At 45.4% G+C, this 13557-nt stretch overlaps 1 protein-coding gene and 1 long non-coding RNA gene across 2 annotated transcripts; one reads left to right on the top strand and one right to left on the bottom strand.

Annotated features, from left to right (window-relative positions):
• Positions 1-1177: 1177 nt before the first annotated feature.
• On the top strand, positions 1178-2107 carry LOC125010250 (sialidase-like; the record flags this gene model as incomplete). Its single annotated transcript, XM_047588696.1, has 1 exon — positions 1178-2107. A coding segment is annotated over one exon (930 nt), but the record flags the coding sequence as incomplete, so codon positions are not given.
• Positions 2108-3741: 1634 nt separating this feature from the next.
• LOC125010504 lies at positions 3742-13331 on the bottom strand. The gene is made up of 3 exons (XR_007113088.1): positions 12933-13331; positions 12785-12848; positions 3742-4036 (listed from the first exon to the last, which is right to left on the bottom strand). It is a non-coding gene; the product is annotated as an uncharacterized LOC125010504 (long non-coding RNA).
• Positions 13332-13557: the final 226 nt, after the last annotated feature.

Here is a 13557-nt window from a genome sequence, read left to right as displayed (position 1 = left end):
GGGGACACATGGAGACTGCGTTGTCTCTGTCCTCTCTGACGTGGGGACACATGGAGACTGCGTTGTCTCTGTCCTCTCTGACGTGGGGACACATGGAGACTGCCTTGTCCTCTGCGTTGTCTCAGGTTGGCTCCACCTCGGTAGCAGCAGAGACAGTTAATAAACTCACAGAGACACAGGCAGACGTTGGGACGTTGAGACATCGGGGACGTGTCCCTTTATCGAGCTCAGCTGACAACCAGGACAAATGTTTAGTCTCTGTCTCATCTTCTCCCCTGAGACATGTCTCACGTCCCCAAACTGAGCTCAGGTCTCAGGATGTTTAGCTTCTGATAGCGAAGCTTCAAGAGCAGCAGGAACAGATCAGCTCCGTTTGCCATGAATCCAGTTTGTCCACAGAGAGAAACCTTGTGAAACATGAGGCATCATGGGAGCAACTAATGTGACTTCATGACACTTAATGAAAGACTTTTACCTTTACAGGACATTTCATACATAAGTTAAACTGAATATGTCGGGAGTTTGCTGTTAAAAATATCCACACTGGGATAAAACGTAGCGATAACAGACTGGATCACTCTGGGTTTATTATTATTTATTAAGTATAAACGACTCAAATTATAAACTCAGAACAGCCTCAGACTTTCTGTGTGTCCAGGTTATTTAAATGGACGGGAAATGATAATAATTGTGTCATTTTGTTCTGTTGTGTTTGTTCCAGCCTCTCAGTGAAAGTGTCCTTCACGTCTGTGGATAAAACCATTTAGTTTGGTTCCACTTTCTCCTCCTTAGAACCGGAGGAAACAACACACGGGACAGAAATGAACCCAGAAATAAACCAGCAGCCGGAGGCAGAAAGGAAGCAGGTTCACAGCAACATTACACAAACTCATGTGAGTCTTTGTGTCCTAACGTGGAGACGCCCGAGCTACTGAAGACAAACACTGTCTCCACATCGTCCTCATTAAAAAAGCTGAGACACTCAAACCGGCTGAAACTAAACATGAATAAAAACCTCAAACTCTCCAACAACAACAACAACAACAACAACAACAACAACCACAACCACAACCAGCCGGCAGAGACAGAGACACAGAGAGACCGAGCCTCTACACCCTCCTCACCCTCTACACCCTCTACATCCTCTACATCCTCTACACCCTCCTCACCCTCTACATCCTCCTCACCCTCCTCACCCTCTACACCCTCTACATCCTCTACATCCTCTACACCCTCCTCACCCTCTACACCCTCTACATCCTCTACACCCTCCTCACCCTCTACATCCTCTACATCCTCTACACCCTCCTCACCCTCTACATCCTCCTCACCCTCTACACCCTCTACATCCTCTACACCCTCCTCACCCTCTACACCCTCTACATCCTCTACACCCTCCTCACCCTCTACATCCTCTACATCCTCTACACCCTCCTCACCCTCTACATCCTCCTCACCCTCTACACCCTCTACATCCTCTACACCCTCCTCACCCTCTACACCCTCTACATCCTCTACACCCTCCTCACCCTCTACATCCTCTACATCCTCCTCACCCTCCTCACCCTCTACACCCTCTACATCCTCTACATCCTCTACACCCTCCTCACCCTCTACATCCTCCTCACCCTCCTCACCCTCTACACCCTCTACACCCTCTACACCCTCTACATCCTCTACACCCTCCTCACCCTCCTCACCCTCTACACCCTCTACATCCTCTACATCCTTCTCACCCTCTACATCCTCCTCACCCTCTACACCCTCTACATCCTCTACATCCTCTACACCCTCCTCACCCTCCTCACCCTCTACACCCTCTACATCCTCTACACCCTCTACATCCTCTACATCCTTCTCACCCTCTACATCCTCCTCACCCTCTACATCCTCTACATCCTCCTCACCCTCTACACCCTCTACATCCTCTACATCCTCTACACCCTCCTCACCCTCTACACCCTCTACATCCTCTACATCCTCCTCACCCTCTACACCCTCTACATCCTCTACACCCTCCTCACCCTCTACATCCTCTACATCCTCCTCACCCTCTACATCCTCCTCACCCTCTACACCCTCTACATCCTCTACATCCTTCTCACCCTCTACATCCTCCTCACCCTCTACACCCTCTACATCCTCTACATCCTCCTCACCCTCTACACCCTCTACATCCTCTACATCCTCCTCACCCTCTACACCCTCTACACCCTCTACATCCTCTACATCCTCTACACCCTCCTCACCCTCTACACCCTCTACATCCTCTACATCCTCTACACCCTCCTCACCCTCTACACCCTCTACATCCTCTACATCCTCCTCACCCTCTACACCCTCTACATCCTCTACATCCTTCTCACCCTCTACATCCTCCTCACCCTCTACATCCTCTACATCCTCCTCACCCTCTACACCCTCTACATCCTCTACATCCTCTACACCCTCCTCACCCTCTACACCCTCTACATCCTCTACATCCTCTACATCCTCCTCACCCTCTACATCCTCCTCACCCTCTACACCCTCTACATCCTCTACACCCTCCTCACCCTCTACACCCTCTACATCCTCTACACCCTCCTCACCCTCTACATCCTCTACATCCTCTACACCCTCCTCACCCTCTACACCCTCTACACCCTCTACACCCTCCTCACCCTCTACACCCTCTACACCCTCCTCACCCTCTACACCCTCTACACCCTCCTCACCCTCTACATCCTCTACACCCTCCTCACCCTCTACATCCTCTACATCCTCCTCACCCTCTACATCCTCTACATCCTCTACACCCTCCTCACCCTCTACACCCTCTACACCCTCTACATCCTCTACACCCTCCTCACCCTCTACATCCTCTACACCCTCCTCACCCTCCTCACCCTCTACACCCTCCTCACCCTCTACACCCTCTACATCCTCTACACCCTCCTCACCCTCCTCACCCTCTACACCCTCTACATCCTCTACATCCTCTACACCCTCCTCACCCTCCTCACCCTCTACACCCTCTACATCCTCTACACCCTCTACATCCTCTACATCCTCCTCACCCTCTACATCCTCCTCACCCTCTACACCCTCCTCACCCTCTACACCCTCTAAATCAGGGTAATTAATTTCTACAGGAGCCACATGAAACATCTGAACTGTGTTGGAGTCAAACCAAACGATAACTTGAACGTTATTCTGCTCAATATTAATTTTGTCCCATTGTAAAAGCAGTAAATTATACATGTTGATGAGCTGCTGCTGATAATCAGACACATGACAATATTCTGTAAATAGAGTTTTGCTGTAGGTGGAAGAGGAAAATGAAACACAATCGATCTGTGGTGTTGGAAACTTTGTCGTCTTTGTAAAACGTCAGTGAACCAAGAAGTGACCATGTAGCTACATGAATTATTTCCTGTATCTCAATAAATCTCAGTAAATGTTTAACCCTTTAAGACCTGAATGTTCGTCTGCCCACACAGAGAAGCTTCCTGTATCTGAGTTACCGTAATATTCTAGTTGAGCTTCCTAGAAAGACGCTGCCATTACGGTAATGATGCTGCTGTGGCTGCAGGTTAAAGAGCAACGATCACGGAGCCTCAGTTACAGACTTGATGGAGGAATTTGTTGGTAAAAACTAAGTGAGTTATTTATTGAGATGTCACGAAGGTTTTAAAGGCAAAAACACAACTAACCAGTGTTTAATCACAATGAATATTATCAGTAGAACCAAACCAGCTTCATCAATACTAACTCCACAGTCTGAGCTTACCAGAGACAGTGAGGTTGATGCTGTTACTGGTTGCTCCCTCTCTGGACTCACACCAGTAAACTCCACTGTCTGATGAGAAGATGTAGCTGATGTTACATGAAGAACCAGCTGGTTCTCCCCACCCAGCTCCACACTGAGTCCTCTGTCCTGTGGTGGTGTTTCTCCTCAGAGTCCATCCAGCAGAGCTGTCGTCCTCCTCACAGCTCAGAGACACAATGTCTCCTTTAAAGACCTGAGAGAAGCTGGGACTCACAGTCAGACGAGCTGGGAGGGTTCAGATGAAACAACAGTGATACTTCACATTTCTGCACAGTAAATGCTGTTAATTATGAGTTAATGAGTTAATTTTCCTCTTCTTTTAGAGTTAAATGTGTTATATATAACTCTCTGAGGACAAATAGTTGGTGTCAAAGTTGAGTGTTGGCGAATTAACTCTGTCAGTGTCAGTTCAACACATTTAACTCTCTTCTACAAAAAGCTCTGAACCTGGATATGACACCTCAGGTGTTAATTTATTAGCCCCGCCCATTTATTCTAGCTCCACCTGGACAGTCATCCTGAGAACTACCAACTAACTTTTACTGATGAGAAATCTTTGTCTGGTGAGTAAAGGTGATTCGTTTTGTATATAATGTTATGTTTAATGTCAATGACTGTTCTCACACACCAAGCTAACGCTAACATTTGATTTCTTCAGCCGTGCTAAAGTCAGTAAATGCTAATTCATGAACAATTACACAGTTAACATAAGTAGGTTATTCCAGCAGTTACAGCTGATGGTAGAAACAGTGGATAATCTAACAGCTAGAAACAGAGACCGAGTAAACAAAGACTCTGTGTAACTGTGGTGGTGTCAACATGTTTGACCTGAGCTAAACCGTGTTGGGTTATACACTAACGAGAAGAAAGAGTTTCCAGTGTCCTACAGGGACATTTAGATGTATTATTTGGGATCTTTCTGTCTTCCTCATTAAAATATTGTTAAAGTTGAGACTAACCAGACAGTGATGGTGGTAAAGTTATCTGGGTACAACTTTACTGCCCCGCTGCAGGCTGCTGTGTCCTGGTACCTCTGGAACCTTTTTAAAACCTTTTTTGTGTTTGTTTCTGTTTGTATGAGTTTGTTTAAGCAGAAACTCTACTATGACCCTGAGAACAATGTTGTGTGGAGACTAGAGACAGTTCAACACCTGCTGTAGGAGCTACAGGACTCATCCTCTCTCATTTTAACTGATGTTTGGGAACAAAGTATCTGGAAAGTTTGATGTAAAGTGGGGTCTAATGTTTTGTAACAGTTATATGATTTAAATGTATTTGTGTTTTATATTTGAAATTATTTTTAAGCTTAACATGGCCTCGTTATTTTATCATAGTTTATTTTACATGTAACGTGTAACCGGAACAAATATTTACTCCGTACAGTGTAAATATGGAGTAAACACCTGTAGTAGTTAACAACTGACACTAAGAGTGAGTTGATATCTAACACTATAAACTAGTGTTGAGAAAGACTGACACTGGTTAGTGTTGAGATGTGTTAAATTTTAACTATAAGAGTCAACAATAACACTGTGGGAACGTTAACATACAACACTTCAAAAAGAGTCAAATTAACACCCTTTGGTGTGGATCGATGGAGACACACCTCTCCCTGTGTCCCTGTTACATTCTGATCGATGGCCTGACAGACTGTGTCATTATAGAAACTTCAGCTCAAAAACAAGTTTTTGCTCTACTCCCATAAAGACTGATCTCTGAAGGGATTTTTTTTCTTCAATCAATCAGAAATCAGTCAAATGTGTTGTTACACGATCGTTAATGGAAGCGCATCTGCGAACGGCAACTGTGTTTATATACAGCTTGTGTAGCGATCTCCCACTTTAACCATCATGGCAGCGCTCTGCATCTGAGAAAAAGAGGAGATATGGCGGCACCCTCTACACCCTCCTCACCCTCTACACCCTCTACACCCTCTACACCCTCCTCACCCTCTACACCCTCTACACCCTCCTCACCCTCTACACCCTCTACACCCTCTACACCCTCTCACCTCTTACACCTCTACACCCTCTACACCTCCTCACCCTCTACACCTCTACATTCTCCCTTACACCTTACACCTCTACACCTCTAACACCCTCCCCTACACCCTCTACATCCTCCTCACCTCTACACCCTCTACACCTCCTCACCCTCTACACCTCTCACCCTCTTACACCCTCCTCACCCTCTACACCCTCTACATCCTCTCACCCTCTACACCCTCTACACCCTCTACATCCTCCTCACCTCTACACCCTCTACACCTCCTCACCCTCTACACCTCTACACCTCTACACCCTCTCACCTCTACATCCTCCTCACCCTCTACACCCTCTACACCCTCCTCACCCTCTACACCCTCCTCACCCTCCTCACCCTCTACATCCTCCTCACCCTCTACACCCTCCTCACCCTCCTCACCCTCCACACCCTCCTCACCCTCTACACCCTCTACATCCTCTACATCCTCCTCACCCTCCTCACCCTCTACACCCTCTACATCCTCCTCACCCTCCTCACCCTCCACACCCTCCTCACCCTCTACACCCTCTACACCCTCTACATCCTCTACACCCTCCTCACCCTCTACATCCTCCTCACCCTCCACACCCTCCTCACCCTCTACACCCTCTACATCCTCTACACCCTCCTCACCCTCTACACCCTCCTCACCCTCTACATCCTCTACACCCTCCTCACCCTCTACACCCTCCTCACCCTCTACACCCTCTACACCCTCCTCACCCTCTACACCCTCTACATCCTCCTCACCCTCTACACCCTCCTCACCCTCTACACCCTCCTCACCCTCTACACCCTCTACACCCTCTACACCCTCCTCACCCTCTACACCCTCTACATCCTCCTCACCCTCTACACCCTCTACACCCTCCTCACCCTCTACACCCTCCTCACCCTCTACACCCTCTACACCCTCTACATCCTCCTCACCCTCTACACCCTCTACACCCTCCTCACCCTCTACATCCTCCTCACCCTCCTCACCCTCTACACCCTCTACATCCTCCTCACCCTCTACACCCTCCACACCCTCCTCACCCTCTACACCCTCTACATCCTCTACATCCTCCTCACCCTCCTCACCCTCTACACCCTCTACATCCTCCTCACCCTCCTCACCCTCCACACCCTCCTCACCCTCTACATCCTCTACACCCTCCTCACCCTCCACACCCTCCTCACCCTCTACACCCTCTACACCCTCTACATCCTCTACACCCTCCTCACCCTCCACACCCTCCTCACCCTCTACACCCTCTACACCCTCTACATCCTCTACACCCTCCTCACCCTCCACACCCTCCTCACCCTCTACACCCTCTACACCCTCCTCACCCTCTACACCCTCCTCACCCTCTACACCCTCCTCACCCTCTACATCCTCTACACCCTCCTCACCCTCCTCACCCTCTACACCCTCCTCACCCTCTACACCCTCTACACCCTCTACATCCTCCTCACCCTCTACATCCTCTACACCCTCCACACCCTCCTCACCCTCTACACCCTCCTCACCCTCTACATCCTCTACACCCTCCTCACCCTCTACACCCTCTACACCCTCCTCACCCTCTACATCCTCTACACCCTCCTCACCCTCCTCACCCTCTACACTCTCTACATCCTCCTCACCTTCTTCAGCCTCCTCACCCTCTACACCCTCCTCACCCTCTACACCCTCTACACCCTCCACACCCTCCTCATCCTCCTCACCCTCTACAGCTACAGCGACGGCTGTGACGAATGTGGTCGTGTTAAATGAGAAGAAGAAGAAGAAGAAGATCCGACTTCTGGAGACCAACAAGAAACATCCTCCACCGAGAGATTTGATGGGAGTGATCACACACTCCCTGTAAAGGAATAAGCTGAACCTTTCCTTACAACAATAGCATTTTGTCAACTATATTACATAAAGATTGAGGAAAACATGACCATGAACACATGCTCACAATATTTTCTAAAGGGTCTTTCTCCATATTTTTTAATATCGACTAATAATATTAATTTTAAATAAATTTATAAATCTATTAGTGTATTGCATCATTTAATTTCTGTTTCTAAGTTCAAATAAATTTCCATATTTTACTTTTATACATCTTTGTTTTTTGTTTTTTTGAACATGTAAATCCGTCTCAGCTGACCTGAAACGTCTCCTTAAGAATATTATCCTTTACTTTGTTACATGATCTGAGCCGTTTAAAATCAAACAGATCAATGAATTTAAGGACCTGTGTGTGAATTCATTTATGATGTTAATTATTCTCATTGTTCTCTCTTGTTGTAATGTAAAAATTAAATTAGTGATGGTTTTGTGTGTCCTCAGATCTCCACGCAGTCGATATGAAAACTCATTGCTCTTTCAGTCTGTCCCACATTAATCTGGAGAGCCGGGGATCAAACGTCAGAGTGTCACTGATCCACTTGGACATGGAGGAGATCAGTCCACATCACGTCACCACGGAGCTTTTACCAGATCCACCCAGCGATCGTTTCAAAGAGTCCACCGGCCTCAGGTCAGTCTTTCTATTCTCCTGCCTCGTCTCCTTGGTTCACTTCCTGTTTTATTTTGTAGTACTGGTCCTTGTTTCATAATTACTTGTTCAGTAATTAGTCTGGTCCTATTTATTCCCTGTGTGTCCTGGCGTCCTCTGCCAGATTGGCATCGTCGCCCCAGTGTCTACTGTTTCTAAACCAGACATCCTTTGATAAGAGAATTGATAAAGAATCGGACCAATAAGCAGAATCGATAATGGCATCGGTATCAATTAAATCCTATGGATGCTCAACACCAGTTGTTGGAGTTTGGAGTCTAACTTGTTTGGGTCGTGTCTCATTCTGGTCAGTTTGTGCCATCGATATTTTGGTTTTGCTAGTTGGTGTTTTTGTGGACATTTTGTGTCTCATTTTACTTCTTTTCCAGTTGATTTGTGCCTCATTGTGGCCATTTTATCTCTTTTTAGGTGTTTTGCTTCATGTTTCAGTCAGTGATTCGGATCTTTTATGTTGTTTGTGATTGTTTAGAGTTGTTTCACGTCTTTTTTATGTTTTAAATGATACTTTTTACCATTTTACTGTAACGTTTGGTGTCGTGTCTCTAAAAAACAGCAGCAGGAGTCTTCTCTAAAACTGAATCTCTACAGGGTGGATTGTAGTTCGTTACTAAATAGTTTCCGTTGATGTCTAATTTAATTCGTTTCGTACAGAGGAGCTGGATTTCGTTAGACCTTTGAGTCGGATCAGTTCAAAGGTTCCAGTTGTTGGGCTGAAGTCGTGCGTCTTCAGTCGCTCTGACTCACCGCACTGATTCCTTCGCTGTGATAATGGGCTGGATTAGGAGTCGTGGCATTTCTCAGGCGTCAGTCATTCCTTCACCTTTCCTTCTCATCGTGAAGTTCAGCTCAGAATTCAAACTAAACTTGTTTTTGTTTGGTGAACAGGTGAACCACTGCTCTTCTCCGAGCCACGTGTTAGAACGTTTTCATTTCCTTGTTTTTGTCTGAAAGCTCAGAGACATTTAGTCGACTTTCATATAAACAGAAAAGCAACTAATCTGTTTTCCTTCATGAAGGACAGAGTTGATCCTTGGACCAGCTGCTAATTATTTTCTGTACGTCCCAGCGCTGATGACTTCACATAACTAAAGACGCCTCCACTTCCAGGCTGAGTGTCCTGAGTCACTGAGACACTTTCAAGAGTTACACTTTAGTCTTTTTGTGTTCTTTTGTGGTAATTGTTTGCTTTTGGAGCTTTGGAGTTTTCAATGTCATTTTGATTCTTTCTCTGTGTCTTGGTCATTTTGTGTCTCTTTTCAGACGTTTTGCCTCACTTGTTTGTCATATTGTTTGCCTTGAAGGTTTTTGCGTCACCTTTTGGTCGTGCTTTGTGTAACACCTGAATCAGTTTAGCGTCGGCCTGGGTGCATTTTGGTTATTTTTGGTCTCAGGCAGGAGGTTATGTCTTTTTGTTGTCACGTCTGAGTTTCTTTTTGATGTCTTCCGAGTTATTTTGTGCCTAATTGTGGTCGTTTTGTGTCTGTTTTCAGACGTCTTCTCTTGGTTTTAGGGTGGAATTGTGTTACACCTCATATTATGTATCTTAGTTGTGTCCCATGTTGGTCTCAGGGAGGATATTTTCTGGTTTTGTTGTCATGTTTGAGTCTCTTTTGGGATTTTTTACATTTAATTTGTATTTGTGCTTTTGTCACAATTTGCGTCTCAATTTAGTCATCGTGTGTTCTTCATGTGATTAAAATTTACCAAATCAGTCCTGGACACAGTCTTTCATTCCAGTCATACATCCAGTTTCCACTGAGCAAGATTAAGGCTTTAAAACTTTGTTCTGGTTGTTGTGAACTTGGAGCAGGAGTGAAAATCCCCCTTCAGTTTTGTTTTCTGTTCCCTCCTCTGACTCGGAGGCTGCTGCGGTCTAAACTGATGGGGGAAATAGACGCCCATTATTCAGTCTCCGCTCGCTGCAATCTCCAGCCCCATCAGTCTGCACAGCAAAACGAACAGAGCCATAAAGACGCCAGAGTCGAGGCAGCGCTGCGAGGAACGTTCAGCATGATTTCCCCTCAGACGTCTCGCATGATGCCGAGTGGTGAATCAGTGGAATGACCAGTTTCTATGGTAATGCAGACGCATTTCTTTCCCGTGAGAGGGAGTTCGTTTTCTGACGCTAACGACTCGTTACAGGTCCCTGAATGAACCTGAATGAGCAAACCAGCCTCAGTCATTTTATGTGGAGTCGACTGCGACCAAACACTTTCACCTCCTCCTCCTCTGGGAAGTTTGTCTTTTCAAACCTTGTCCTAGATTCGCGCCAGCAGCCTGCTGATGTTTCTCTGTGGAGCACTCAGGTCTTTATTCTGCTCTCCAGCTTTTTTTTTTTGGTTTTGTTTCCTTAGAATTTGATTCATCTGCTCCAGTAACAATCCAGTCCTCCAGTCCCAATGAGTCTATTATAGGGTAGATAGAAGGGGGCTCCTGGGGGGGCCCTGGTGGAGAACTGTGTATAGACTGTAGACTCTTTATAGGTTTAATGTTTGTTATTGCTAAATAAGCCAAAAAGGAGCCATATGGGGCCACCTGTTTTTTGTTTGTTTGTTTGTTGTTTTCGCGTGGCGCCCCAGTGGGGCACCAGTGGCTCTAATGGACTTACTCTAAGGGCCCAGAGTGGCATTTTGTTTGTCTTCTTTGTTTGAATCCTCATTTACTTATGTATTTTTTATTTTTAAAGAATATTCTTTCTTTGTATTTATTATGTTTCACTATTTCCATTGCTTTGTTTCTGAGGTTTTCTTTGGATGATCCTCCTGGTGGCTCCCGTAAGATTAACAGCTGATTTTAACGTCTGCTGCTTCATGTTTTTTCGGGGGGAGCATAAAGACTTTCCTCTCTGCTCGTCGCATCGACTCAAATCCAAATCCATCTTTTCTGCGTCTGCTCAGCATCCTCGGTCCAGATTCTCCTGACCTCCCGATGTGCGTTTAATTCCAGCCGATACGGATCACATCTGTATCTGTCTGCATATGTGTCCATTAGCGACAGCCCTCGCTATCTGATTGGAAACTAATGGAATGTCCCCACTCTATTAGAGGCGAGACAGGAACGAGAAGAGGGACATGTCCTCAAGGTCGTCCAGTTTACTCTGCTGACAACTTTATAAAAAAAAAACAACATTTAAAAGACAAAATGGTCGATAATTAGCTGCTGGTTTGCCACGGTGAAAACAGGAACCTTTATCTGACGTTATCTCGGTGGCATTTCTCATGAGGAACAGATAAACAGGAAGCACAGCAACAAGGGACGAAAGCTCGAGAATGAAGTTGCAGGTGTGACTCGAACCCGTGGCATCAACAGTGTTGCCAGATGTGAAATGACAAATTATCGTACGAGAAGCTTAAAATGATCGTATTTTGAGAATAATGATCGTACATATCCAATGTGACATTGCTCTGGACGAGACAACATTACCACAGACCATGTAGTATCGCTTATAACGCAGGTTTATCTCTAATGAACTAACAGCCGCGTGTTGAAGGGGTCAAATTATCACACATTATGGGATCTTTGGGATTATTGATCGTACAGAGGTTGATATCGTGTAAAATATCAAGAAACCACAGTTGATCGTTGATACCTTTGCTGAGTAAACTTCTCTGATTGGCTGCAGAGATAAAATTGGCGGCGAGGGAAAATGTCAGCGTGGGATTCACAGATACGAGACTCTGACGCCTTTTTGTGAGGATTGTTTTAAAATCTGCTGCTCAGTTAAAAAAATAAAAAACCTGAAGACTTGGCTTTGCAGACTGTCACTGGTGTGGTGTTAAAGTATTTCATTATCAGGGGGCCCTGAGGGGGGGACTCCTACTGGCAATGAAAACTTTAACCACTGGTTAAATGTTTGTGTAACACTTATGGGGGATTTCCTAACACCAAGATTTGTGGACTAGTAGATTGGATGAGTTCGACTACTGGAGCACCGTGAAACGAAGAATGACACTCAGGAGGCAACATTTTAAATATAAAAGTAATGGCGGCTTTAAAAAAATAAAATGAATTGATTAGAACAGAATAAACAGATAAATGGATGAACAGATAGATATATAAATAAATAAATAAATAGTTAAAGTTAAAACAAGAAACAAACTTATTTTCTGACAAAACAAACAGATATACACAATAATATCATTTGATTGTCTAATTAAAAACCTGACCTGTCAACAGACAGGGTAAGAGAAACGTCATCGGTTACTAGGTAAAGTTTGTCATTCGCCGTTACCGTGGCAGCGGTTACCACGGCAACACAACAATATGCAACGCCGCACATCTTGGTTAAACTGCTTCTTGTAACCGTTTTAACGTCTAAGCTCTATAACACAACCATGAACCAATTCAATTGCAAAATAAAACCAAATAATTCATTAAGACCAATAATCACACTCACCGATCTCTGTGTTCGGCGGGAAACAGGCACAAAACGGCTCCGGCACCCGGTACCGCAACAGGCTCTACACAAAAAATAAACTAAATAAACAAAGGTACTTTTGGTGACATTTAAAGGGAAACACATCGTTCATGAATTGAGACTTTACCTTGTTGCTGAAAGCAGTAACAGATGAGGGGGAAGTTTCCACACACAGACACACAGACGGAGTTAGGAGCAACAGCTAAGCGCTAGCAGACGAGCTAACGGCTGGTGAGCGCTAACAGCAGCAACGGCCACGAACGTTAGCCGGCGGGCTAATGACGTCAACAGCCAATAGCTTTAACGGCTAACGGCAGTAACGGCTAAAACAACAGCCGTTACCACATCCACCGTGTCATTAACTCACTTTTATTTTTTTAAATTTTTTTAGCAAACACTCACTGACTGTTCGTCTGCCTTCAGTAGACTCCGTTTCTCTGAATCTATCTCGTTTTCTCCCGTTCGTTCACTTTTCTCACTTCACAAAACTCTGCTCGGCCCCGATGCTCTGTCTCTGATAGACTGACCTCACTTACACTCAAACTACCGGTGGGCGGGGCTAAACTGAGTTTACAGCTCTCTGATTGGTCAATCTGACCTGATGCATTCAGGGTACATGGACACAAGGGAACTGGACAAAACCATACAGCTTTCCTATTAAACGAAACAACTAATAAAACATTCATTTCCTTTCCGTTTCTTTTCTAATTCATTTATGTAGACCATTTATGTGTGTGTGTGTGTGTGTGTGT

Source organism: Mugil cephalus, chromosome 1, assembly GCF_022458985.1.
Source record: "Mugil cephalus isolate CIBA_MC_2020 chromosome 1, CIBA_Mcephalus_1.1, whole genome shotgun sequence".
NCBI lineage: Eukaryota > Metazoa > Chordata > Actinopteri > Mugiliformes > Mugilidae > Mugil > Mugil cephalus.
Note: the sequence above shows the minus strand (reverse complement) of the source record. Positions and strands in the feature narration are given on the sequence as shown.